This window comes from Podarcis pityusensis, assembly GCF_964106645.2.
Source record: "Podarcis pityusensis genome assembly, chromosome: 1".
Classification (NCBI taxonomy): Eukaryota; Metazoa; Chordata; class Lepidosauria; order Squamata; family Lacertidae; genus Podarcis; species Podarcis pityusensis.
The window spans coordinates 67,120,874-67,148,392 of NC_138028.1; the positions used below are offsets into that span (position 1 = coordinate 67,120,874).

A 27,519-nucleotide genomic window follows, 5' to 3' on the forward strand; every position below is an offset into this window, starting at 1 on the left:
TTTCCAAGACATACGGAAACAGTGTCCGGATATAGCTCAAAAACTTTGCCGGGAAAAAACTTTGGTGTCCGCATTTTCACTCTTTTAAATATGGCAACCCTAGGTAACAGTATTTGTCTGACATTTTTCTTACCTCAAAAATCGCATAGTATTTTGTGGAGGGTGAGAGGGGAAGTGGCCTTGTTGCACAAGAGCATGAAATCCACTTGAATCATACCTATCAAAACAGTGACAGTCTGGAAGCAGCTGAAGAATAATAGCTTTGGCTCAATACTGCTAGCCTACATGCGCTGAACAGCTCAGTTTTGAACATCTGGACCCAATCAAAAGATCACGAGCTGGAAAGCACTCCTAGAAACAAACTTATGTAGCTTAGAGCTTTGCAGAACTTTATTGTGTTAATGAGAGACTGTGGGAGCCTAAACAGCCATTTTAAATCACACAGTTGTTAAGTTTTGTTTTTGCTTGCACACAGCACAGTGCTGGGCAGATATTAAACGGAAGCCTCTAGCGTCAGTTTTCAGGGTGTTTGAAGGTTTAATGCAACAATGGCAGCCATACAGCTCAGATTCTTCTTAGTTTCATTTTTTACAAGTATTGCGGGAGAAGCACAATATGTAATGCAAGATGCTGGATTGGTGCATTACATGGACCGCCGAATTCTATCAATAGAGGTATGTGGGTATATCAGTGATATCTGGAAAATGATTTGATTTTCTGTGTGAAGTGGATGTGTGCTTGGGAAATAAATTGCTTTCCTTTTAAAATGAGCTCGTTTTTATAACTGTAGCTTTGATTATGCACAGTAAAGGTATGAGGAACAGCCCAAATGCAAGGTTGTTTATGAAACTTGCTCCTATTGATTTTATTAGCAAGTAAACATGCATGCTTGGAATGGGTGCAATCCAGCTAGAGTTAAAACACTTTTAAGTTAGTTGATTTTTCAGTGGAAAGCAAGCAAAGGTTTACATTGTGCTGAACAAGGGCTGGATTGGGCAGGATGGGATCTGGGATATTTTCACTCTTTGGGGAAAAAATCCATTTGATAGTCTGTGTGAAATTTGAATGCCACAAGGAGCCATCTACTCTTCAAACAGGACTTCCAATATCTCAATTTCTGACCTTTACTACATGGGTGTTCTGGTTAAGCTAATGAGATTCATTGCATCCATTTTCACAATGCTAAGAGGGAAAATGAAAACTCCTGGATCTTGAAAACACACTTTTTTACTATAGCAGTTGGGTCCCCAACATGATCACCGTGGGCACCATGGTACCCTCATACACCTTGTTGACGAAGGTTGGGAACCCCTCCTGTAGCATTATGAATCATATGCATTCAGTCAGTGTAACAAGCAGTGCTATTTTTCTAGAAAAAGAGGTGCCAGAATTCACCTTGAACACCTCCCTTGTTCTCTTAGAAAGGCAATGCCTGCCACCTAAGAGGTGCTGGAACTGAGTTTTAGCGAGTTCTTGCTGAAAGAAAGCTCTGGTAACAAGCTTTAAGAAGTTATAATTGTTTCAACACTGCATGTGGGTTAGTAGAACAGGAGTTCGCTGTTAACTATGTATTGTACTAATTAGCAATGCAATTCTATATGTGGGTAATAATAATAATAATAATAATAATAATATCCACTGGGGCTTCCTCCCATGTAAGTGTGCTTAAGATTGCAGTTCTATGTATACTTGCCTAGGAGTAAACCACCCAAAAAATCAATGCTTGCTTTAAAAATCAGTGCCTGCTGTTCTCTTTCCCATTATGAGTGAGAATGTTTGAAATTTTGGGGTGATGTTGACATTTCCTGAGAAAAGGTGCAGGCTAGGTGTTGTGCACACGAAGAAGGACCCATATTTTACTTAGCAGGAGTCCATTAACTTTCACAAATCCTCGACATGAAGGTTTTTAGCATCGTTTCATCTTCAGGCCAGGTCAATAGCAGCACAGGAATGCTTCAGCAACAACAAAGCTGGCAGTTCTGCACCACCTCTTCTCAAAGGGTTTACAATCTGAGGTAGATGGGCACAGCAAAGGGAGCAAAGTCAGGAAATGGCAGTGATTAATGGAGATAAGTTAGAGGACAGACAAGTAAGAGGCAGTGAAGAAGCAAGCAGGGTGAAGCCAAGATTATGCGTGATTACTACAGCTGTCACTTGATATGGCTGAATAACTGCTATAATCAGTCATTGTGTGATCAATTGTCATGGCTTGCTGCCTATTATCTCCTCAGACAGTCACACCAGGATTAGAACCAGGCTGGAAGGTGATAGCTATAGAGATGTCAATGAGACTGCTTTGTCCTGACTCACAGAGCCAGGGGTTTATAATACTCACCTCAAATAGGAAGTGAGAATTACAACCCCTTAATTCTTCCCTGGCTCAGATTTCAATCCAATTTGATGAAGAATTCCACTGCTCCCTGCCCCCAGGTCTGCCCATCACTCAGCCAGTCCTCAAACCTGCATCCTCCCACCCCCTTTCACTTCTAACCACTTACCAGGCTGTGGATATTACTCCAAGAAAGGAGGTCTCTCCCACCCACAGTTCCTCATATACTGCTGTTTGGTGTCCCAGGCATGAGAAATATGTTTTCCCAAGAGTTAATGATATCCAGTAGTTCTGGATGGGGAGGACACCTAGAACTTGCCCCCCAGATCTGAGGTTCCCTGTGCCTGATTTATAGGGTAGGAGTGGTGGGTGACAGAGTGTGTTTCTGATCTTCTTCCATGAATTTGCAGTTACTCCAGTCATTTGTGATGTTACACGTTTGAGCCAAATATGCAAGCTCACGTATTTGCAATCTCCATACTTCTATTTTTCAAGACAGGCAGGTAGGAAAAAAGGGTCTTTGCCTTCCCTTCTCTCACACAATAGCTCCAGTCAAGGAAAGAAGGGGAAGCTGGCTTTGGAGGAGCTGCAAAGCTGGAGCTCTGAGTAACTGTACTCAGCGGACTCTTTTCTTTGGCTCCGTCTCCTCCAGCTGTGCAACATCTGGATCAGCAGGGGCCTCACTGGTGTCTTCCGCCAGCACAGCTACTATTTTTGAAGCCTCCTGGAAAATAAATCAGTAGGTTGTGGTGAAATTTTGCACTCAGCTGTTCTCAAACATTTTGTAAATACCCCCCCCCCCATTTTTATGTGTACATATGACAAACACGTGTGTGTGTGTGTGTGTGTGTGTATATATATATATATATATATATATATATATATATATATATATTATAATAATATAGTGTACCATACAGGTATACTAATCCTGGAGTCAGGACTTGGTTTTTACTCCCTGTCAAGTTTATACTTGGTAGCAGTCCTGCATTTGCTCTATTAATATGTGAAAAAGTTATGTATTTGAGGCAAATCCAGTGTTTGGGATTGATGGAACCCTGGAGGCAGGAAGAATATATTTGTGCTGATGTATATTTGAATAGGGAAAATCCATAAAGAACAGGAAAAGCACATTTATACACCCAAAAGTCCATCATAGTTACCAGCAGTGATACTGCTGTTTTCTGGATAAAATAGAGGCTGAACTTTTTAGAATACAATGGTACCTCAGGTTACATATGCTTCAGGTTACAAACGCTAACCCAGAAATATTACCTTGGGTTAAGAACTTTGCTTCAGGATGAGAACAGAAATTGTGCTCCGGCGGCGCGGCAGCAGCAGGAGGCCCCATTAGCTAAAGTGGTGCTTCAGGTTAAGAACAGTTTCAGGTTAAGAAAGGACCTCCGGAACGAATTAAGTACAGTCATACCTCGGCTTGAATGTGCTTCGGGATGAGCACGTTACTTCCGGGTTTCGCCGCTTGCACATGCGCAGAAGCTCAAAATGACATCATGCCCATGCGCAGAAGTGCCGAAACGTGACATGCGCAGATGCGCGGACATGGGTTACGTTTGCTTCTAGATGCAAACGGGGCTCCGGAACAGATCCCATTCGCATCTAGAGGTACCACTGTACTTAACCTGAGGTACCACTGTACTCTTTTATGAGGGGGGGGGAAATAAATTACAATTCCGCCAAATAATTACGTGGGTTGTGTTTTTTTCATTGGGCATACATGTTGCTTATATAAGAATACAGTTTTCAAACTCTTTTCTCATTCAGTACATTTACCTTGTACCAAAACAACACTCCTAAAATGTCCAGTTTCCAACTGTTCCACAGTGCATGCCTAGACATGTCTACTCAGAAGTAAATTCCACTGTTTGTAATGGAGCTTACTCCCAGGTAAGTGTGTATTGGATTGCACACCCAGCTCCTTAAAAAAAAATCTTTCTGTCCTTTTGGGCCTCATTGCGCTTCAACTTAGGACCAAACTGGCCAGTTTTACCTCACATAGTTGTCTCTTGTTTAGTAACCACTACAGCAGGACTGAGCCATCAGGAACATGGTGGCAGGGAATGACTTTAAAACTTTGTCCCTGCCATGGTCCCAATCAGAATTACAGCCCTTGTCTGCCATTTGCAATGGGAAGCTCTTGTTGAGGAAACAGGTTCCAAGGCAGCCATGTGAACTTACCCTCAGTCTGCCAGGATTCACGTAGAAAACAGTGCTGGTGGCGTGAGAGATAAGATGCCAGAGCCTGACCTCTGGGAATTCTGACTTGAGACGTGACCTTCCACCACCACCCTCCAAGGGCCATACTGCATGCTTCAATGCTAAAATTAATTTTAGAAAAATCTCTTAGTTACGGTAAGCCAGAAGAGAAATGGAATGCTGACCAAAGCAAACAAGAGGGACAATAAAGTAATGGAATGCAGCTTACCAAATCAAGGAAGTTGTTTTTGGTGCTTTCACCAGTGACCTTCTCATAAAAGAACATTAACTTTAGAGTACTTTCTCAGTGGGGTTCTCCTAACAAGCCTTCTGCAGATTTCCTGGTGGAGAGGGTGGGAATATGACCTCACCCCACTTTTCTGCATTATTCCCAGATATAAATTTGCACTGTGTCCCTTCTCAGCCTTCCTTATTCCTAGGGGCATCTCTGCATGTGTTTTTAACATATCAGAGTGTTGTTTTCCATATGAGCAAGCCCACGATTGGGATCACGGGTGGCGCTGTGGTCTAAACCACAGAGCCTAGGGCTTGCTGATCAGAAGGTTGCCGGTTTGAATCCCCGCGATGGGTGAGCTCCCGTTGTTCAGTCACAGCTCCTGCCCACCTAGCAGTTTGAAAGCACGTCAAAGTGCAAGTAGATAAATAGGTACCGCTCTGGCGGGAAGGTAAATGGTGTTTCCGTGCGCTGCTCTGGTTTGCCAGAAGTGACTTAGTCATGCTGGCCACATGACCCGGGAGTTGTCTGCGGACAAATGCCGGCTCCCTCGGCCTATAGAGCGAGATGAGCATGCAACCCCAGAGTCATCCGCGACTGGACCTAACGGTCGAGGGTACCTTTACCTTTAAGCCCACGATTGACCCAGGACTCAGCTATACAGCTGCAAATACAGTGGTACCTCGGGTTAAGTACTTAATTCGTTCCGGAGGTCTGTTCTTAACCTGAAACTGTTCTTAACCTGAAGCACCACTTTAGCTAATGGGGCCTCCAGCTGCTGCCGCACCACAGGAGCACAATTTCTGTTCTCATCCCGAAGCAAAGTTCTTAACCTGAAGCACTATTTCTGGGTTAGCGGAGTCTGTAACCTGAAGCGTATGTAACCCGAGGTACCACTGTATAATGTTTTGTGTTTTAAGTGCATTATACAAATGTGACACTAGATGGTGCAGATGAGCTTGCGGCTAATTCCGTATATATTTTAAAACGTTTTCTTTAAAAAAGTATTTCCACAGTGTTTTTTATATCTGTGTAGATCCACTTCCACTGTCTCATCCTTCCCCCATGGTAAAGGACTGCATGTACTGTATCTGTTACTCTCCACTGCATTCAAAATGCGATGTGTGGCATGGGTGTTCTATGCAGAGGCTCAGTTCACATGCTTCCTCCTCTTTTTCTAGAAAAATAGCATAGGTTATGTGCATGGTAGGGAAAAAATGCAGGTGCCTGCTCTGTCATGGAAAGAAGATCATTGCTGGCGCCATAAGCTTAGGAACCAGCTCTAAATATGGAGCAGACCATCTATAAGGGACTGGATAATTAAAATCTGGAATACTGTTTATATGGTGAGAATCAGAGAAAGCAGACAACTTGATGACCTCTTTCTAGAAAAACTACATCTCTTCATAAATTATTGGTGTAAATAAGATTCAAGACCATGTAAATCTGTATTACTCAGAATTTGGCTTATTTTTGAATTTTTATTTTTATTTTATTTTGCTTTTGTTCTTTGTTCTGGTGGTTGTTGTTGTCTTTGCTTTGCTTTTGTAAGGTTTAGAATTTGCATTTTTTTAAAAAAGAAATTTGAAAACTGATTGCAACATTACAAAGGAAGCTTTTCAGACAGAATAAACGAATAAGGAACTTGGCACCATGCATACGGATTCATTCTCAGAGTTTGATCCCAATAATTTCTGGCAACAGACATTCAGTAACATGTCGCAGAAACAGGAGACATAGTTAATTCGTCTGAAATGGAGAAAAGCAATGTTATTTTAAATGTAGAGCCTATTTGGGAAAACCATTAAACTAGTTCTCTGTCTATAAATGCCCCTGTCTGTGTTCTAACTAAAGAACAGGTTAAACAAATGCAATCAAGATATTGCAGATTACGTCCAGGAATTCCGAGAGTTTTCCAAGAGGATGATGTCGCGCCTGGAAGGACTCAACGTTTTGAAGACAGATCTTAAAAATGATGTTGACCATTTGCTAACAAGAGTGGAAAGAGCGCAAAGGGAAATTGACTATTTTGAATCGGCAAAGGAGTCCCCCGACACCTGCGTGGAAGTCGACGAGGACCTTGTGGAGCAGCAATTAATGGAACAAGAGGAGTCGAAACAGAAAGTCAAGCTCATGCTCAATGCAAGTAAGAACAGTTTAGCTACAACGTTTTAAAATTATCCTTTTAGGCCAGGGATAGTGAACCTGTGGCTCTCCAGATGTTGTTGGACTCCAATTTCCATCAGCCCCAGGCAGGTTGGGCAATGGTCAAGAGGATGGGATTTGTAGCCCAACAACCTCTGGGAGGGCTATAGGTACCACATGCTCACTTTAGTCAATGTATCAGTATTTCAGCTCAGTTCTCATGGTGTGAATCTTGAATTGAAAGTGGATCAGCCTGATGAAAACATTATGGTAACACACCAATTCCCATCCCTGTTTGCAGCATCAAACCATGAAATAGAAGAGTAAGAATTTGTGTTTCATGATTTGATGTTGCAAAGCAGAGATGGAGTTGCTGGACTCCAGTTCCCATCATCATTGACCATTGACAGTGCTGTCTGGGACTGATGGAAGTCAAAGTCGAACAACATCTGGAGGACAACAGGTTCCCCTGTTCTGCTTTAACATCAACATAATTGGCACAGGACAGTATGCATCTAAATAACTGTGCAGGTGAACTTTCCCCCTTTCCTCTCCCCTGATGTGCCCCCATCACCCCCAGATCTACTGTGGAGGGTTGGGTCAATCACCAGAACAGATTTGGGTGAAAGCAGAGAGGAGGAGAACATTCTGTTGCACAAGAATAAATCCTTGAGATGATGGATCATTCCCATTAGTATTACTCTGAATACAACCCACATATATAAACAGGGAGGGATTGTAAAGAGATGGAGATGGCTTCCATCTGTATGATTCCCCCCCCCCCCATGTGTATCATTATTTCCTGCTGTTCAATGTCAAGATCACACAAGAATGTGCGTAACTTACAGCACCATTTTATACCAGGCTACCCAGAAGTATGTCCCAATGGGTTCCATAGGACTTGTTCCCAAGTATTTGTTTATAGGTTTGCACATTTAGCAGCAAACCACAATAAATAAATACAGAAGTTAAGAGGAGCACCATCAAGATTTAGTGAAAGTCTTTATTCCTTCTCAAATCACCCCAGAGGAATGTTTCTGGGTTCTGAAATACTGAAATATAATCCATACACCTTGGACTTCTTCACAGTTTTCAATTTGGGGTGATCAGTCATTGCACTGGTTATTAGATTCAAGCATGGCATGCACACCAAATAACAATAATTTGTAATTTGAGTTTCAAAAGCAATGGGTACTTAGTCCTAGGAGGACAATATTATTGCTCTTTTCTTTCTCTCTTCATTGCATGATTACACACAAACACACACAAGAATATTCTTGTACCTCCTGTTCATATACTTGTTACATTACTTTTGTAGTACAGGAAAACATACAAAAACGGTGGCATTATAAAAAGATTGCCCTTGGGAAATTACTTACACTAAGCTAGGGAAGAAAAATGACTTGTTCTTCCACAGTGTGCTTTCGGATATTCACATAAGCATTACAAGCTATGCAAGCCCTTTGCTGCTCCATGAATATCCCTTTCTAGACAGTTAATGCACAAAACATTCAAAAACTACCAGTATTTTCTATATTATCCATATATCTAACCCAAGGTCATAATGGAGGTCTTCCACCTTTGGCTGATCCGCCTAAAAATCTGTTGTGATCTTCTTGCAGCAGACGTTGCTAAAACGTGGGCAATCTGTCTTGATCTAATTTAATTTTTGCTGCAATAACTATTCTTTGTTCAACCTATGCCTAATTGTCACAGTTTTGACACGGTCTATAAATTTATATTTTCAATTCAGGAAACTCTTGGTTTGTTACCTTTCCTTTTTTCAGTTATTGGATTGGATTCAGACTAAAGATAGTTGACCCTAGCTCCCCTTTAAATCAGTGGGACAAATCAGTAATGACTGGATTTCCATTTGATTTTAGTGGGAACCACACCTGTCCCCAACTCTTAAGCATGTGGGACAGATGTGGGAGGTACTTTGCAAGCACAAAAGAATTATTTCCTTGTTATTGGTTTTAATGCAGGCTGGCTGTGATATGGAGCACTATCTATTGCGAATGTTTCCAGTACAAGGCTGACCAAACTGGAGTTGTGGGAGAATGTTCTGGGCCTCTTGGACATCACTGATCTTCATTTCAGTGGCTAGAAGTACTGTTTGTCCTTCTTTCAAAGGAAGCACAAAAGTCTCATTTTAGTCTGAGATGATTCAGGGCTCCCCAGTACTGAAAGGCTTTCAGGGCTATTAGTTATCCCCCAACTGTATACATAAGCAATAGCTATGGGCATCCAAGACTACAAACTCCCCCAAAGGGAATGGAAATATATCCACTTGTTTCAATTAATTTGGAGTAGGCTCCCGAAGAGGAAAGTGATAGTACTACAGAGATAGTTTCATAAGCCTGTTCTGTAATGTTTTCTGCTGCAGCTTCCTACCTAAAGGGCTTGTTTACTCTGTTTGGCTGCAAATGCTGTGTCTTATTAAAAGACATTCTTTAGAGTCCAAACAGTGTCTCTTTTCACTCCGTATTGCCTTGGGCAGGCAGACGATAATGCTTGGGTCCTGGATTGTGCCCCAGAAAGAGCTGTGCAGCCCCCTACTACGGATTTACAGTGGTACCTTGGTTCTCAAACTTACTCCGTTCCGGAAGTCCGTTCCAAAACCAAAGAGTTCCAAAACCAAGGCGTGCTTTCCCATAGAAAGTAATGCAAAATGGATTAATCCTTTCCTGACTTTTAAAAACAACCCCCAAAACAGCAGTTTAACATGAATTTTACTATCTAACGAGACCATTGATCCATAAAATGAAAGCAATGTACTGTACTATAAAATAAATATGACAGTATTGTAGACGATAAAAATTAAAATTAATTTTTTTTCTTACCAGCACTGATGATAGTCATTGTTTGGATAGGGGTGGGGCTTTTATCCATTTCTGCATTCACACAATCAGTAGCTGAACTGGGTTCCACAGTCACAAAAAAAATTAACTGAAAAAGTCTCAAAAACAAAAACACAAAATAAATAGCAAAAACAAAAGCACCAAACTTAATCCATTCCGTTTGACTTCCAAAATGTTTGAAAACCAAGGCACAGCTTCTGATTGGTGCAGGCACCCGGGAAACAATAGCCAACAACCGCATCAGATGTTTGGCTTCCGAAAAACATTAGAAAACTGGAACACTTACTTCTGGGTTTTTGGCGTTTGAAAACCAAGGTACCACTGTAGCTGGGGAGGGTTGCCCTCATGACGAAGTATACAGGACTTCTTCAGGAATGTTCCAACATCGGGACAGAACTGAGGGCTGGTTCAAATCAGTTTTTCTTAGCCCTCATCAGAGGCTGCTGTTTGGGTAGAGAAAGTATGCGGGGGGACATACTAACCCCCCACCATTTCACAACCAAGGTCTTTCATCATGTGAGGAGCCTCCATGCGAATAGGAGGCTCCCTGTTTCAGACTTTTGTCCTTCTTTAACTTAGAAGGTGATCAGAACAGCAATGGAGGGGGGGTGAAGTTAGTGCCCTTGCCCGTGCCTGACCCCATGTTTACTTTCCCTTACCTGCAATGCCTGAAGATGTCTCATGTGGTGTTTTGGTAATTATACTGTGGTGAATGTATGAGTGCTGCTGAATGTATGCTTGGCTGGCTTTTGCACGCAGAAGCTTCCAGACTCAGCTTATAGTGTCTCCAGTTTTGTTTTCATTTCTTTTAAAAAGGAAATCAGGTAGCAGAACTCCTGCCAGGAGAATAACTCCCAGTCTAAGTAGATAATGGCCTGCCTGCCTCATGTGGCTTTCCTCTCTGCTAGTCTAAATGCAAACAAACCAATGTACCAAAAGAGTATTGTGGCTCATGGGGATTCTATTAACAAAAACAGGTGGAATGCCAGTGTGAGGAGAGACCGAAAGTTACTTCAGAATAACCCAAAATTTAATTTCTCTTTCATCTAAAACTAGAGCAAAGTCTGGTGCATGTGGACTATCCATAACAAACCATATCTGTCTTTTGGACTTAAAATGGTTCTTTTTCAATTACTCTAAACATGGAGGAAGCAGCTGCCTGATTTCAGAGGACAGGTATAATTTCAAGGAAAAGAGATGCAGATGTTAAGAACATCTGGTCAGCAAGTAGTTGAATGGGAAAACCATGCTGAAGAATAGGGAAGAGTGAAGAGCTCCACCCTAGTCCCTGTAGTGACTGCTACATCCTCTTCCACAGACTTTGTTTGCTGCTAAATTGATTTGACAGTTAGGAAGTCCAGGCGGTACTCGGTGAAATTGACTTTGGTTTGGGGGCATCCAGTTGCTGATCTCTGATGTATCCAATACCAGCCACTCCTATCCCTAAAATTCATCGAGGGCAGGGAGTTTTGCTCACGGTTCCTGCTAGGATTCACTCTGTGGAGATTACAGGGCCTTTTTAATAGTGGCACCCCAACTTTGGAAGATTCTCCCCTGGAACCATGTTTGTCTCCTTGCCTGTTTATATTTAGATGTCAGTCAGGGGTGCCAACTTGAATGAAATATTGTGGGGGCCCAGGTAAGCCCCACCCCACGTAATCATGACACAGTGCACACACAATTTGAATGGCAATGCCCATCAAACTTGCAGGAGCCAAGCCCCCTCAAATATTTTATTGTGGGGGCTGAAGCCCACATGGCCCCATGGAGTCGGCTCCTGTGATGTCAGTTAAAGACATATGTGAGTACCCAGGCTTTTATAAATCAAGGCTACTTGTTTTGATGCACAACAGCTGGAAATGGTTATTGCATTTTAATGGTTATGATATTGGACAGATATTTATGGCTGTTTGCATTAGTTTTATTTATTGGATGTATTTTGTTGCTCTGCTTTATCACCCTGGGATCCTTTGGGAGGGAGGGCAATCCAGAAATCAAATAAATAAGCAAGCAACTGGCTGTGAAGAAACAGGAGACAAAAACAGCACAATACACCACAGAATACATCATATCTGCAGATGCTTTTCTGGAAGTCTGCTAAGGCAATTCTGGCTTGGGGTGTATCAGATGGGATAGAGATAGATCAATTTCGATAATCTATTCACTGTTCCATTTCGTTGTTTTCTTTGACAGAATGTAGACCAATTGTGACGTGTGATGGTACAGGAAACAATTTACACTTTCCTGAATTATGCTGGATGGGGAAAATATTCAAATGCTAAAGCAGAGAACGTACGGCATATGTGTTGATGCTTCTTTTTGTATTTACCTTCCCCCCCCCCCCCTTTCAAAGGTTGTAACCACATGATTGCAGGCTTCAAATCCTTGAAGATTGTAAAGAAGTCTGGAGACACACAGGGCTCATGGCTGAAGGACCCCATCAAGAACCCCCAAAAGATCTATTTCTTAACTGGGGTAAAGAACAAAATTATAATGGAGTTTGCAAATATCCGGGCTTTTACTGAAAGCGGTGAGAAACAGTCAGCTCGCAGAGTTAACCTGCCTTTTCCCTGGCAAGGGACAGGCCATGTTATATATGACGGTTTTCTGTTTTATCACAAATTTGGCTCCTTAAATGAGATAATTAAGTTTGACATTCAGAAAAGAAATGTAACTGGCCGGCTGCTGCTGTCAGGAGCAGGAGAGACCTTTGCCTACGACCTTCTTCCTTCCACTAAGATAGACCTAGCTGTGGATGAACTGGGATTGTGGGCAATCCACACAGAGCCAGATCCTGGTAGAAAGCTGGTCATTTCTAAAATCAACTATGAAACCATGGCTATGGAATATACCTGGGACACATCCTGCAAAAGCCAGAATGCCGAAGCGGCTTTTGTGATGTGCGGCGCCCTGTACGTAGTGTACAATTCACCAGGGGGAGGTACGTCTCGCATCGAGTGCATTTATGACACCTTAGACGCCATCAATCCTTATGAAATCCCGACACTTCCTTTCCCCAAACGCCAGACGAGTCACTCCATGGTGCATTATTACCCCAGAGAAAAGCAACTCTTTGCCTGGGATAATGGATCCCAGGTCATTTACAAGCTCCTGACAAAGCTAAAAAATTAATAAAAGCAACAACATAAAAATCTCCTCTATACTAAACAACTTGCCAGTGTAAATATGGTAATGAATTTACAAGTACTAGTGACTGAGAGGTTATTTTTTTCTGCTTGCCCACAGTTTACACTTATTTTTACACTTTATTTTGCCTTTTAAAAAGAAGATGATTTTTCACCCCTTTCCCCAAGATTGGTGCAGTGCTCTGGAAAGGCCTTTCCCTTCCTTGCAAACAGAGCCAACTTTCTGAGGCAGCAACCTGAATTTGGTGGCAGATTGGGAGGGAGGCGGCAAATCAACAGGTTAGGGTGGCTGAGGAAGTGAGAGAAAGAGAAGGCGATAAAGGTTGGTATCCCCCTCTCTCCTGATAAGTGGCCCCCCAACTTTTCTCACAGGCTCATATAAGATCAGTATAAACAGTTAGAGCTGGTGAGCATTTAAGGTCCCCATCCCTAATTTGCGGATTGCCATCTGATTAGATTTCACTTTGATTCTGATTTGATTTTAGGATGTATTTTAATTGATCAGTTGATTTTATGGTAATATGTTATATATTTAATGTTAGCCGCTCTGAGCCCGGTTTTGGCCGGGGAGGGGCGGGTATAAATAAAAATTATTATTATTATTATTTGTGAAAGAGACAAGCATGTAATTCTTGGCCTGGGCACAAGGGAGAATAGTACATAGTTACTGTTGTTTTGCTGCAGCCACACAACATTGTACACACTGGCTGCTTTCAGTCCCCCTTCTCTCCCAGCTATCTTTCTCTTTCCTTTCCTGCTCATTTTCCTCCCACCTCTGTTCCCACCCAGAACTTCTCTTTCCCTGGAGTAAACAGGGAGCCCCATTCAGTGTGGAATAATGGCTTGTTACTTGTAGGTCTGATTAGCACCTGGGAGACTAGGGTTCAAATTCCCACTCAGTCGTGTAGCTCACTGGTTGACCTTGGACCAGACACTCATTCCCAGCCTAACCTGCCTCACAGGGTTGTTGTGTGAGGATAAAGTGGGGAGGAGGAGAACTATGTCCTCCACTCTGGAGTGCCTGGGAGAAAAGGTGGTATATATAGGCAATAAAACAAAATAAATAAAGCCACACCATAGATATAGCACACTTTTAAGGCACAAGACTGCCCCAGAGAACTGTAGTTGGTTACAGGTGCTGGGAATTGGCTCCGTGAATGGTAAACTCTGGTTCCCAGGGTTCTTTGAAGAAGGCCATGTGCTTTAAATGTATTGTTTGGATATGACCAGGGATACCATTGGTGTTCTACTTTAACAGCTAAATGACTTGCGGTACCACAGCAAACAGATGGTCAGCGGGGGGGGGGGGCGCAGAGGGGATTCCATAACTGCAGCACCAAGTACTTCAGATCAGGTTTCCCACTGTAAACATGCAATAGGTTACAGGCAGTTCCCTCTTGACATCAGTCTCCTGCACATGTGGTCTCCTCCTGCAGCATGTTTGAGTGTGAGAGTTGCCCTCTCACTAGACTGGGACCTAGGAATTAAATTCTGACTGCTCTTGTAGCGCCTTTTAATTCTGATACATTTTAATGGAGCACAGCGAGTAACTCTACATTCCACCATGTAGACGCATGCTATCTATATAATGTTATAGCAAACAGTGAACTTGTTTGTACTGTAGAGGATATATTTTTTAAAATGTAAAATAAAAGATCTATATATTGGCACCCTTGGCTCTTGATATTTAAGATGGTCAGAATTCCAGGTTATTAGCCAGAGCAAATAATGGAGGTGGGGGACAAAAATGAGCTGCTGTGACGGAGCCAGACTCAACTGAAGCTCATCACCTGGAAGGCAAGCTATAATTCAATTCAGAGCAGGTATATTTAGAAAAGTGGTAGAATGATTAGGGAAGTGGTGTTTTAGTACAAGACTCAATCCAGTTGGTCGGTGTTAAATATCTGCTCCTGTGAAATGTTTGCAATGTGAATCATTGTAGGACACTTGAAAAGTCAATCGGAAATAGTAGGGCTCTTGAGAATTCATAATAAACAAGAGGGGCTTGTGAAGTGTTTAGAGACACATTTATGAAAAGGATGTCTAATCTGAGTAAGTCAATTAACACCAGTTTAAACAAGGCCCGATAAAATAAAACTTTTGTCGTGGGGAAGTGATTTATATAAAGATTTTATGCCTGATTAGCCTGGATGTTTGAACTCACATCTTGACACTATTTCTTCAACCCATGTGGAATTACTACTAGTACCACCACCACTACTACTACTACTGCTAACAACAACAACAACAGATTAGGCAATCAGTCCTTTTGAATTTGCTTCTTAATACTTCAAGCAAAAATGGTTAAGCTAAACATTTCCTCCTTACCTTTGGTTTTCTTCTAAATAGCCCAACAAATTGCTATGCTTGCTTGTTCCTGGGTGATGCTAAAAAAGCTACAGTCAGGCTTCTTCACAAGTAAATGTGTTTTGGAGGACATCATTTAATAGGGTTTTACACGTTTGCATAATTGGTATCTGTCTAGGGCTCTTATGATGGGCATGTGTGAGAGCAAATTTGGATAAATAAAACAAGGGAAGGCTATTTCCAGCTCAGCTCTAAATAAAGCACCATGAATAATGTATGCTCATCTTGGAAGGCAGGCTTTTGATTTTAAACATATGTGCGTTAGATATTCATTCCCGTTCTTCTGCAGTGTTTTGGTGTAAAGTGAAGTTAATACTTCACAGGAGACAACATGCAAATTAAGGTCTGCCCGCCTGCAATCTGTGGTCCAGAACAGAGATGATCATAGCAGTTATGGTAGTACCTGGTACAAGGAGAGAGTTTTCCAGCTGTGCAACTGAATGTAAGAAGAATCCTGCCAGGTCCATGCAAAGCTTCATCTTTTTCAGCATACTGATTCCCATGATCCCTGAGTCCATGATCAATAAGCCTCTCCCACTGTTGTCCCCAACAACTGGCATTTGCTAGCATATTATTCCTAAACATGGAGTTTTGTTACCCAGTCATCATGGCTAAGAACCGCTGACATACTTACCCAACATAAATTTGTCAAATCTTTTTAAAGCTGTCTAAGTTAGTGGCCATCACCATATGCTACGACAGGGAATTATGTAACTGAAGTGTGCACTATGAAGTATCCTTCCTTTTGTCTCTCCTGAGCCTACGGTTGATCAATTTATGTTGGTGACCCCAACTTATTTTGAAAGAGGAAGAAAGCTTGTTTCATCTAACCACTTCCTTCACACCTGCATAATTTTCATATAGCCCTATTCACACACTTGGTCAAACATGTGTGAACTTAAAGTGAGGAGAGGGGTGTGTGAACATGCACATAAAATATTTAAAGCATGTTGCATTGTTTGATATTTTTACTCCTCTGCAATTGGCACAGTGGGCATTAGATGGCAGCAAATCATTGCCTTTGCTCGTCTTCCTCCAGAAGCTGTTTTAAACCAGTCATAGAGCACGTTCAGACTGTTAAAAACCTGTTTTTAGTGAAGTATTATTTCAGAAAATCCTGGCGTCTTCCCTCAAAAATATACTTCTGCTCAAGAGAGGTTGTTCCCATGGGCATAGCCAGGGTTTCCGTTGGGGGGGTAGGCTTTTGTGAGGGGGTCGGAACCTCAGATTTGTATTGATTTTGATTGATTTAGGCCTGCCCCCCCTTGGCTACGTAAGTTGTACTAGGTACAACTTGTTCCCCAGTAAAACTGCAGTATTTATTTACTGGGAAAATGCAGTGCCCCAGCCCCTGGCTCTGTAGGACGGCAGTTACTCAAGTGTAACGGGCACCTTTTGGATAGTGCCTGTGACTTGACTAATAATGTCTGACACAAATTCTTCCCACGTGTGTGAGGAGGAATTGCATTGTAGCAGTAGAAATCCTCCATCACCTCATGTACTTTGTGAATATCTGAAAAAAGATCCTGTGTAGATCCTGGTCTTTTTTCTTTTCTTTTCCAAAATAGAAGGCTTTAGCACTGTTTTAGCATGAATTCCATACAAAGTCATTATCATTTACTATATTGTTGTCAACATACCTTAAGAAAATGACAGAATGAATGGCAACGGCAATTAACTAGCAGCAAAATTTAGCTGCTGAAAGACTTCATAAATTAATTCCAGAAACTAAAACCCAGGAAAGAATAATTTTTAAAAGGTAGAAGGGGAAATACTTTGGTGGGGTGATTCAAGAGGAGAGATACTGTTTCTCTGTTCCTGTCTGTCTGTTCCCCATCTACCTCACTCTACCCCACAACTCTTCTTGGAAAACTGAACTTCCTATTCTTTTTTTTAAATGCACCCCATTGTTATTGGGGGGAAACAGACATCTAATACGAACAGAAGTTTCTTTGTGGCATTAGCATGTCTCCACTGTGGCCGAACTGAAACAAATAATTCTTTGTGACTGTGAAAAGGAGTCTCAGCACGATCAATTAGCCAAGAGACCAGAACAGCTGGGAGAGCACAAGGTCCAAGAACAGCTGAGCCTTTAATCTGCAGTGACCAAAAGTGCCATGCTTGGGTATGTGTTAAATAGCACGCTTATTTCGCCACTGTGCTTGGACTTGTAGATGTCAGCTGTGTATGGTGGGTTGCGAAACAGAATACACTGTTAATGTACTATTGAGGTCATGTGGGTCTCTGACAATGTATTAAGAGAGTTACAGGAGAAACTTCCACTCACATTCTAAATTCTTCAGAGCTCTGATATTCACATTTGACTGGGGCAGGAGTCTTTGAGGAAAGACAAGCGCAAGTTGGGAGAATGCCATTTCACTCATGTCTGGCTTATGGAATTTGGCTCCTTCAATAAAGAGCTCATCAGCACGGACTTATTTCCTCTGCTTCTGGATATTTCATGGAGCCAATGATGAATTGTAGATAATATATGGGAAGAAGAGAGTCTGTTGTCTGACCAAAGCTGCATTTGAAGAGGTGACCAACATTGCTGATAATGCATCGTTGGAGATCTGGGCGACCAGCTTCCTGTTAACTCAAAAGAGTTCTTCAGAATGCAAGCTTTGGCTGTTTGCTGAGAAGATACTCTAGGACAACCAGAAATAATCACCATTGGCACACAATAATGAATATGCACTCCAACAGGTGAGAGGTTTCAGAGGGGCAGCATTCCTATCGGAAAGTGATCACTGAAGATTTATTGGTGCTTTGTTACATTTGGCACTTATTCTACAAAGATACAGGTTGACCATAGGTGTAGGTACAGGATTAAACACCCCAACAGTCCCCCCACATCAAGTCTTCTAGGGAAGACTACCAATACTTTCAAAGCCCCCTGGCCCAGCCCTGTCCTTTTTTTTCAGCTCCAGAGCTCCCAATTTTTCCTTCTTAATTTCCTCCTTAAAGGGAAACCTGGATTGCCCCATCCTTTAGAGAGAAGAAAAGGTGCCCCCCCACTTCAGAGCAGTCTGTTTGCTCACTGTCTAGACATTGTGAGACAACTATTGACACCTTCCTTGCAAAGCTTTGCAAAGTCACCCAGACCAATCCCCCAAATTATAACAATATGAATATTCAGAATTCAATGCACTTCCTGACAGCGGAGGAAAACGGCAGAACCAAACACAAATTCATTAGACACACTCTCTCTCTTGTCCAGTGCCAGATTTACATATAAGCTAAACAAGCTATAGCTTAGGGCCCCGCTCTCTTGGGGCCCCCCAAAAAATTTAAAGGAAAATAAACTGGATGTACATTTCCAAAATATAAGATAAAAACAAATAAAATAAAACCTACATACAGCAACAGTATTTTGTGTTGTGTATGCTCCTATTTGTTATGTGCAAATTGCTTTAGATACCTATTAGGTCCATAAATTACCATATGTATTCAACACAAATAAGGGACGCGGGTGGCGCTGTGGGTTAAACCTCAGCGCCTAGGACTTGCCGATCGCATAGTCGGCGGTTCGAATCCCCGCGGCGGGGTGTGCTCCCATTGCTCGGTCCCAGCGCCTGCCAACCTAGCAGTTCGAAAGCACCCTCGGGTGCAAGTAGATAAATAGGGACCGCTTACCAGCGGGAAGGTAAACAGCGTTTCCGTGTGCGGCTCTGGCTCGCCAGAGTAGCTTCGTCACGCTAGCCACATGACCCGGAAGTGTCTGCGGATAGTGCTGGCCCCCGGCCTATAGAGTGAGATGGGCGCACAACCCTAGAGTCTGGCAAGACTGGCCCGTACCGGCAGGGGTACCTTTACCTTTATTCAACACAAAAAACAGCAACAATTTGTTGTTGACAAAGGACAATTTGTTGTTGACAAAGGACAGCTGGACATATAAAGGGCCCCATTACCTTCAGTAGCTTAGGGCCTCATCCGGCCCTGCTCTTGTCATACACATAGTTAAGAAATATCAATGGGGAGAAAGGTGGGATGCAATTTTAAAACACCCACACACAGGCTGCAATCCTAACCTCATTTAACCGGAAGAAAGCCTCCATTGAATTCAATATGACTTACTTCTGAGTAGACAAGGTTGGATTGCATGAGATAGACTACAAACATTTTTTAATCATTCAGTTGGGACTGGAGATGATCTTAAAAGCAAGCTATAGATCCTATGTGGGGAATCTTTGACCGTCAAGATGTTGCTGAGATACAACTACCATCAGCACCAGATGATGGCTAGGAACATACAGTACTATAATGCTACTATGTTTCCGTGTCACCTGCATACTGACAGCATCCAACACCTATTTCCCTGATGACCACACCCATGGGCTTCATATTTATGTTGAATAACACTGGGGTCAGAATAGAGCCCTGTGGGAGCACCCAAAGCAACTGCCATGGGATTGAACATGAGTTGCCCAATGCCATCCTCCAGAACCAGCCCTCTAGCCAGGATCAGAATCAACTTCACACCAGACCTCCCCCTCCCAACCTAAAGAGCCAGTCCAGTAAAATGTCATGGTCAATGATATCAAAAACCATTGAGGTCCAGGAGAAACAACTGGGTCCCACTCTCTTTGTCTAGCTCCCAGAGAAGGTCGTCCATCAGGACCACCAAGACAGTCTGGGCCCCAAAATAAAGCCAGACTGAAATGGGTCTAGATAATCAGCGTTCTCCAAGCACATATGCAGCTGACTTGCCACAACACCATTCTCTCAAGCCCCTTGCCCTCCAAGGGGGAGGTTTGCAGCCAGATGATAGTTGTCAAGTATCACTGGATTCAAACAGAGGTTTTGAGCAGCTGCCGCACCACTGCCTCTATCAGAGTGTTAAGGACTGCCCCCCCCCATTGATGCAACAATGTGTTAATCATCTAACATTTGGGTGGTACCGAAATGCAATGCTCCGTGCTAATATAGAAAAGGTTAATTGTAGGATTGCAATAAATATAATTTCAGTTCATTAAAAAGCAGCAACCTATTCTTGCCACCTTTTAATTACGCTGCACAAGTACATTATAACTAATTGCGCTTATTATGACTACTTAAACTCTGCTTGCTATAAATCCCAAACGAACACAAGACCGCTCAGGAAGCAGATGTTGTTTTGGTCTCAGTGTTGAAGATGTGCAGATATCACAAACACTCAGTGACCTGTATAGGTGACGAAACACAAGATAACAGAAGCTGTTGTCAGGCTCCAGATCAGCAACCTGCACTCAAGAGACCTGTTCAGCAAACCCTTTGGGCTTGTTATGTCTCACTATGTGACATGCTATCCTAAAAACCAGATAAGCAGGAGCGAAAGATGTATTATCAGCTTGAAAACTTGGTCTACTTTAAAAATAAAATAAAATTCTCCAGTACACAGCTTTAGAATGGGGACCCATGAAATTTCATGGATTTGCTTTATTTTTTAAAACACCAATGTACACCTGTCACTCATTTATACAGACTCATTCATTTGAAAGTAGATTGGCTGGAGGAGAAGCCCAGAGAAAGCTTTGTTTTCCCCCAGGAGGCAGTTCTTTATGTCTACCTTCCCCTTCAGGGGCCGTTTCCTATCTCTGTCTCCGATTCTGTGCTTATTTCCTTAGACATACATTGGCTGCATTTGGAGAGAACTCATTTGAGCTGGGACAAATTGCGGTTAGCTGGCCTGAACAGTTCGCCTGTAATATTTTATGATCCTGACTTGCTCTGGTAAAAGTTTAGCAGCATTTCCTATTAACAGAAAGCAATAGTTGTTGAAAATGGAAGTCGATGCTTCTGGTCTTGCAGCCATGCTGGAGGGGGAACAGGCTTATGCATGTAACACTAGACGAGCACTAACTCCAAATCATGCCACTGTCTGCAGCCCATGGGGTGAGATTTGCTGGGAGCACTGAGCATCATGCCTTGAACCTCAGATAGCACACATTTCACTCATCTGCATGATCCTGGCATGCTAATCACACATCTGTTTTTGCATCTTCCTCGGCCCAGGTGGAATGCAGCAGGGAGGTTTCACCCAAGCAAGCTGAGGGGAGGGTTCCCAAAAGGTGTGGCCTCAAAACACTAACATGCTATGGATTAGTGGTGAATGGCATGGTGGACAGAAGTGCAAACCTGACCTCCCAGCAGGTGAATCACAGCTGCTTACTGGGAGAGGAAAGGTGACAGAAAGTGTGGTGCAACACAAATGCACCAGGAGATGCACCAGATTGGTTTTGCTGGTGCATCTGCAGTGCGCTTTGCCGCCCCCCCCCCAGTCCACAACAGTGACTCACCTGCCAGGAGGCCAGGTATGCACCTCCTCTCAACCATGCCACGCTACTGCTATGGCTAAGTGCAGTAGAGAGTAAAGAGAAACAGGATTTCCTTTTCTTTGCAATGACTCCTTATCCACCACAAATGAGCATGGATATTAATTACTGTTTTCCTTCCTCATAATACCAGAACCCAGGCTCATCTAATGGAGCTGTAAATGGCGAGAGATTTAAGATAGACAAAAGGAAGTACTTCTTCACAAAGCACATTTATTGATTTAGTTAACAGATTTGTAACCTGCTTTTCAAGCCACGTTCTTCCCAAAGTGGCGTTATAATACACACACCAAAACATAAATCAAATATGATTTGAAAGCATTTGAAAGATCTACTTCATAATATCATTAAAACCAGCACAAAAGAGATTGTGCAACGTAGCAAAATCAGACAGTAGCACCATTTCTAGTTCTAGCACATTTCTCTGTCACAAGGGGCGGTGATGGCCACCAACTCAGATGGCAACTTAGAAATTCATGGAAAATGAGGCTATGAAAGACTACTGGAGAGATGGTGGCTACATGCCACCTCCATTTGTACAGAGGACTTCTGCTCTCATAGTTGGCCATTGCAGGAAGCAGGATGCTGGGCAACATAAGCCTTTGGTCTGATCCAAAAGGACCCTTCTTAAGTTCTGAAAAGTCCCACTGTAGTCATAAGAAGCTGTGCATAGGACTGCAGCCTTAGTTTGCTCACCACCACCCAGTTTCTGGTATCTCTTCCTTCAAGGAAGCAAACTGGCTTTGCTTTTAACCACAAAAACGTAGGCAGTAATTCTTTTTGAAAAAAATCCTGAAAGTGGAGGTTCTTATGATTTCAGCAGTTAGGATTTTAAAAACAACGTATAATGGAAAAAACCCACAATACAATTAAGGGAATTGGCAACATCCTGTACATTTAACTAGTCAATGGAACTGTGCAATTGTATGTTAAATGGAAATACATATATTGTGACTTGCGTGGAATCCCATGAATTTCACAGACACACTGTTGAGCAGATTAGCAGGTCTAGACTCCTTGGGGATTTATGTACTTTAAGGTTCTCTCTCTAATCCAATTTAGAGGTAATGATCATTGAAATCAGTGGCATTTATTTCTGAATAATCATGGCTCGCATTAGGCTGCAGTTCTATACACACTTACTTAGAAGTAAGTTTCACTGAGTTCCTTACTTCCATGTAAACATACATAAGGAAAAGTATGTTTATTTGGACTGTACGTTCAACTGAAATTAATGTGACTCCCATGAAAGTATGGAAGGAATAGGATGAAAAGAATAACACAGAAGGGAAAATATCCCCAGTTTCAGCTTTTACTATTGCAGGACTATAGTGTAGGGATGAGGAACCAGTCAGTGTAGACCAGGGATGAGCCAGGGATGTTGTTGGACTTCCATCATTTCCAGGCAGCATGGCCAATATTCAAGGATGATGGGAGCTGGAGTCCAATGACGTCTGAATGGAAACAATTCCCACCATCCCTGGCGCTGACAATACTGTTGATGGAAAATAAATGAAGGAGAATTCCTGGATGCCAAAATCCAAGTCTGGGGCAAGTACTCATTGGTGAGAGAACTCCAGTCTACATGAACTCAGCATGTAGAGAGGTTTGAGCTGGTGACTCCAGTTCAACTGCACAGCTCTCAAAGGCACTCTTTTGAGTCCCTATACCAATCAATTTAGGAACTTTCACTTTGTAAATAAGCTAAGGTTTACTGCCTGTGCAATCATTCTGAAACACATGAATCTGGCCTTTGGGGGAATTTGTAAGTACAATCATTTTTAACCTTACCATATGTGTGCTCTTTTCCTATGCTGGGGGGAAGAGGGAAACTTGGGAAAGAAACTTTTAGGGGGATTTTGGAATGCACTTGGAGGGGCATATTCTTGACTGCCTATGTTGTGACTTTACGTATCTGCTGGGGATTCCTTCACCAAAGAGTACTTGCCCCAACCTTGGCCTCCATGAATTCTCCCTTCTATATTTTGTCCCTTCAACCAACAAATACTAAGTGAGCTGGATGCGCTCTTTTTAAGTCAGCTTCCTAGTTCTGATGAGTTTTAACCCAAGCAACCTCAAGATGGCCGCAGGTGTTCCCCCCCCCCCCACTCCTGTAGTGGAGGCGAAGCTGCACCTGCTGGCATTCTCCCTTCCATGGACCCCCCTCCACCTTGCAAGGCCCCTGTACTCAGAACTAAGCCCTACTGAAACCAACGGGACTGACTCCCGAGTAAACGTACAGAACTCCCTTCTAACCAGCAGGCTAAGCTTGCTGCTGCACGCAGGAGCCCAGAAGCAGCAGCCCGAGGCTCGAGCCAGTGCAGAGAGTCGCCCCAATAACTGCGGTCCGCAAGGCCGGCGGGACTCCCCCTCGCCCGGGACCCGCGTCCCGGCACCACGTTCCTCTCCGAGTGGGGAATCACGTGGGGACCCTCGCGGCCGTCTGGCCCCGTCTCGGGAGCCAATTGGTGCGCGTGCCGCGAGGGGGCTTGGAGGCGCCTAAGAGCCCGAGCGCGCGCAGCAGGGACGCGGCTGCTTAAAAGGGCTGCGCGGAGAGAAAGGCAGCCGCGCGTTCTTCCGCGGTAGCGCCGCCGGACCTCACCGGGCAAGGTTAGTTGCGTCGCGCACGCTTTTTGGGGCGCAAAGCCGGGTTGGCTGGGCAGAAACCGCCGTCGAGCTCTCTGCCTGCCGCGGGCGGGGGGCCTTTGCAACCCCCCAGCGAGTCCCTTGGGGTGGGGGACTGGGACTGAGGAGAGGGAGTCTTCTGCCGCTGCTTCCTCAGGTGCGTTGCATAGGCTTGTTTCACTGGCCGCCTAACTTTCTTTCGCAAACTTAGAGCGTAGCTTCTCTTCTTTTTTTTTGCGGGGGAGGTGAGGTAGTTCTTAAACTCTGGAACTCGCTGCCACAGCATGTCGCGACAGCCACGAACCTGGATGGCTTTTAAAAGAGGAGGATGAGACAAATTGGTGGAGGTGGAGGCTATTAGCCGTGATGGCTCTGCTCTGCCTTCGTGGGCAGAGGCAATAACGCTGCTTGAATGCCAGTTGCTGGAAACCACAGGAGGTGGGGGGGGGGAGTGTTCTGGTGCTCAGGTTTCCCACCTGGTTGGCCGCTGTGAGAACAGGATGCTGGACTGGGTGAGCCACTGACCTGATCCGGCAGGCTCTTCTCATGTTCTTGTGTCTGCGATGGGGGAGGCGGGACCTCTTTGCTTCTTCCTAATGGATTGCGCTGCTCAGCAGATTTTTAAAAGAAGTAAATTTCCATTGAAAACAGAGTATCTTATTTCTGAATGTCTTGGGGTTTTCAAAACAACTTGCAGTGCGATACTAATTGTGCTTTTACTTTGAAGCAAATCCCATTATTTCCAGTTAGACTCAAGAGTGCAATCCCGTATTCCGAAGTTAGCCCTGCTGAGTTCAATTCCCAAGTACTTGGGGATCCAATCCTGCACGTACTGACTTAGAAGTTCCATTTTCTGAGGGGGGAAATGCCTGGGATCAGACTGCAGTTTCGGAGTTAGTGTTTTAAGATTGCAGTCTCACTGGAATGTAAGGTCCTGAGATAAGCACTACATTTATTAAAGGGAAATGTCCTGGGAGGTGCTTTGTACCAGGGCACACTATGTACCCAGCACTGTCTCTGGCTGGCAACAGTTCTCCAAAATTTCTGAGCAGACAACCTTCACATCACCTGTGATCTTTTCTTTAAACTCCAGGTGCCAAGGATAGATGTTGACTTTCTGCATGCAAGCACAGTACTGTGATCCTCCCCTTCCTTAGTCTTTGGAAACATTTGCCCTTAATTCCGACTGTGTGGGACAGTGAAGGGAGGCATGCTTTGCACATGCTCAGAGGCACATGAAGGGGTGAGCAGATCTGGGCCTGCTGCCCCTCCCCAGTCTTCACTCTGGTGAAGGTGTGAATAGAGCCTGCCTTGCATACAAGTTGCTTGCTTATACTGTAGACCCTCTCAATGAGATTGAGAACCCTACAGGAGATGGGGTTTCTGGTCATTTATCCAGAGCAGGAATAGCCAATGTGGCGTATTCCAGATGTTGCATACTACAACTCCCATGATCTTTGACCACTGCCCATTGTGACTAGGGCTGATGGGAGTTGTAGTGCTAAAAAAATGGAGGACATCATGTTGACTACATCTGATCCAGAGCTGGCTGTGTTCTGACCTTTAGCAGACTAAGTGCTTATATGAGATGTGGACAGCAGGGACAGTTTTTGCATGCTCTCTCTCTCTCTCTCTCTCACACACACACACACACACACACAAACACACACATGGTATCTGAACTGGACTAGGCCATATTTCCATGCCTACTCCAAGCAGCTGGCTCTTGGACTTGAGGTGTGTCAATGAGGCTTGCAAGCATGCAGTCTTTTGTAAGCCGCTTTGAGGTGTATAAATAAATTAAAGGTTCTAATCTTGAATTCCATTCATCCCCAGCTCATTGAAACTTTGGCTGCAATGAAAGTAAACATCTGGGGCTGACTGAGGCATAAATCTTACTGCCGAAAGATGCAATCTATAATATAATCCCAGCAGTATGCTCCTTATGGCTGCAATCCTGTATTTGCTTACCTGGGAGGAAGCTTTACTGAACTCAATTGAACCTACTTCTGGGTAGGCATGTAAATCAGGCAGACTGCCAGGTAAATGCCTCAGGGTTGGGTTTTTTTTAAAAAAAGTGGTTTTTTGTATTAAACCGTCAGTCTTTTGCATAGGTAAGAATGCACTCTTACCCTCTGTGTTAGTCTACTCTATACTTTCAAGCAGATCACACTAGGAGCTGTGGGCCTGCAGCCCCCTGGGACACGTGTGTGATGAGCTGAATATTATTATTATTATTATTATTATTATTATTATTATACCATCCTATACCTGGTGGTATATAAAACCACAAAATACATAATCAAAATGCACTAGCTGCCTGAGCACATCAATCTTTGACAGGTATCCTATGCAGACACAACTTAAGGCTTGAGTTTGACAGAACCTGATGAGCGTTTGAAACTAGTCACTTTGAGCCTTTGTCCTTTTTTTGGTCATCCATTGCAAATGGGTTCAGAGTTGTCAAGAAGTCAAAGCATTGCAACAAAATCAGCTGCACAAGCTGGAAGTATGTTTTACATTTACTTGCACTGGAGCTTTCTGCCCAGTACATGTACTTGGGCTCTTGGACTTAATGTGGATTTAGCCCAATCCTCTCTATGTTCACCTTGAAGTAGTAAATCCCACTGTGTCTAGCATGGCTTATACTGGAATAAGGGTAACCAGGAGTTGTGTTTGAGTAGCTATTGAATTTCACTCTTGGGGGAATATGGCAGGGTTCCTGGATTACACAGAGCTTTTCTTTATATTGTTGGCTAACGTAGTTCAAAAATATTTGGATGTCCTATAATGGTTAATAGGCAACTTCAAGTCCTACAAATGGCTTTTGATTTCTAGGGTAAAAAGTGTTGTCTCTTCTTTTGGAACACAAGGCAATAGATACCAATGGTATGATTTAAATGGCAACATGGAAGTCTGGCTGAAGCATGGATGACTAGAAATGGGAACCATATATTCTGCAATGCACTCTTGGGGTCTTGTAAAGTTGATGTCTTTTAAACATTTGTCGTCTTTTGGGGGTTTATTATTTCTCTTACCCAAAACATATTACTTTGATCTCACAAGCTTTGTGTCTTACTGCTTTGCTGTAAGATAGTAGCTTTATAGCAGCTGAGAAATGCAGATTTAAGTGTCACTGTTGGTTTATTTGCAATGATGAGAGTGGCCATCTCCTATACTTGAGAGACACTCTGTGCAAAAGGAAAATGTTGCTATGAGACAGAAGCATTGCTACTCCAAAAAATATTCTCTGGAGTCTGTGGTTAAAGGACCCATTGAGAGC

At 43.2% G+C, this 27,519-nt stretch overlaps 2 protein-coding genes across 2 annotated transcripts in view; both read left to right on the top strand.

The window, feature by feature from the left end:
• The first annotated feature begins 288 nt into the window (after nucleotides 1-288).
• OLFML1 (olfactomedin like 1) lies at nucleotides 289-14,600 on the top strand. Its single transcript, XM_081023029.1, has 3 exons — nucleotides 289-674; nucleotides 6,633-6,924; nucleotides 12,138-14,600. Exons 1-3 carry the CDS (start codon nucleotides 549-551, stop codon nucleotides 12,914-12,916), a joined length of 1,197 nt encoding a protein of 398 aa, XP_080879155.1. The 5' UTR covers nucleotides 289-548; the 3' UTR covers nucleotides 12,917-14,600.
• A 9,579-nt stretch (nucleotides 14,601-24,179) lies between these two features.
• PPFIBP2 (PPFIA binding protein 2) overlaps nucleotides 24,180-27,519 on the top strand; it is a 108,105-nt gene continuing 104,765 nt past the window's right edge. Inside the window, exon 1 of the mRNA XM_081011942.1 lies at nucleotides 24,180-24,221. The gene's annotated coding sequence lies outside the window, so the exon portion shown is untranslated. The remainder of the gene's footprint in view (nucleotides 24,222-27,519) is intronic.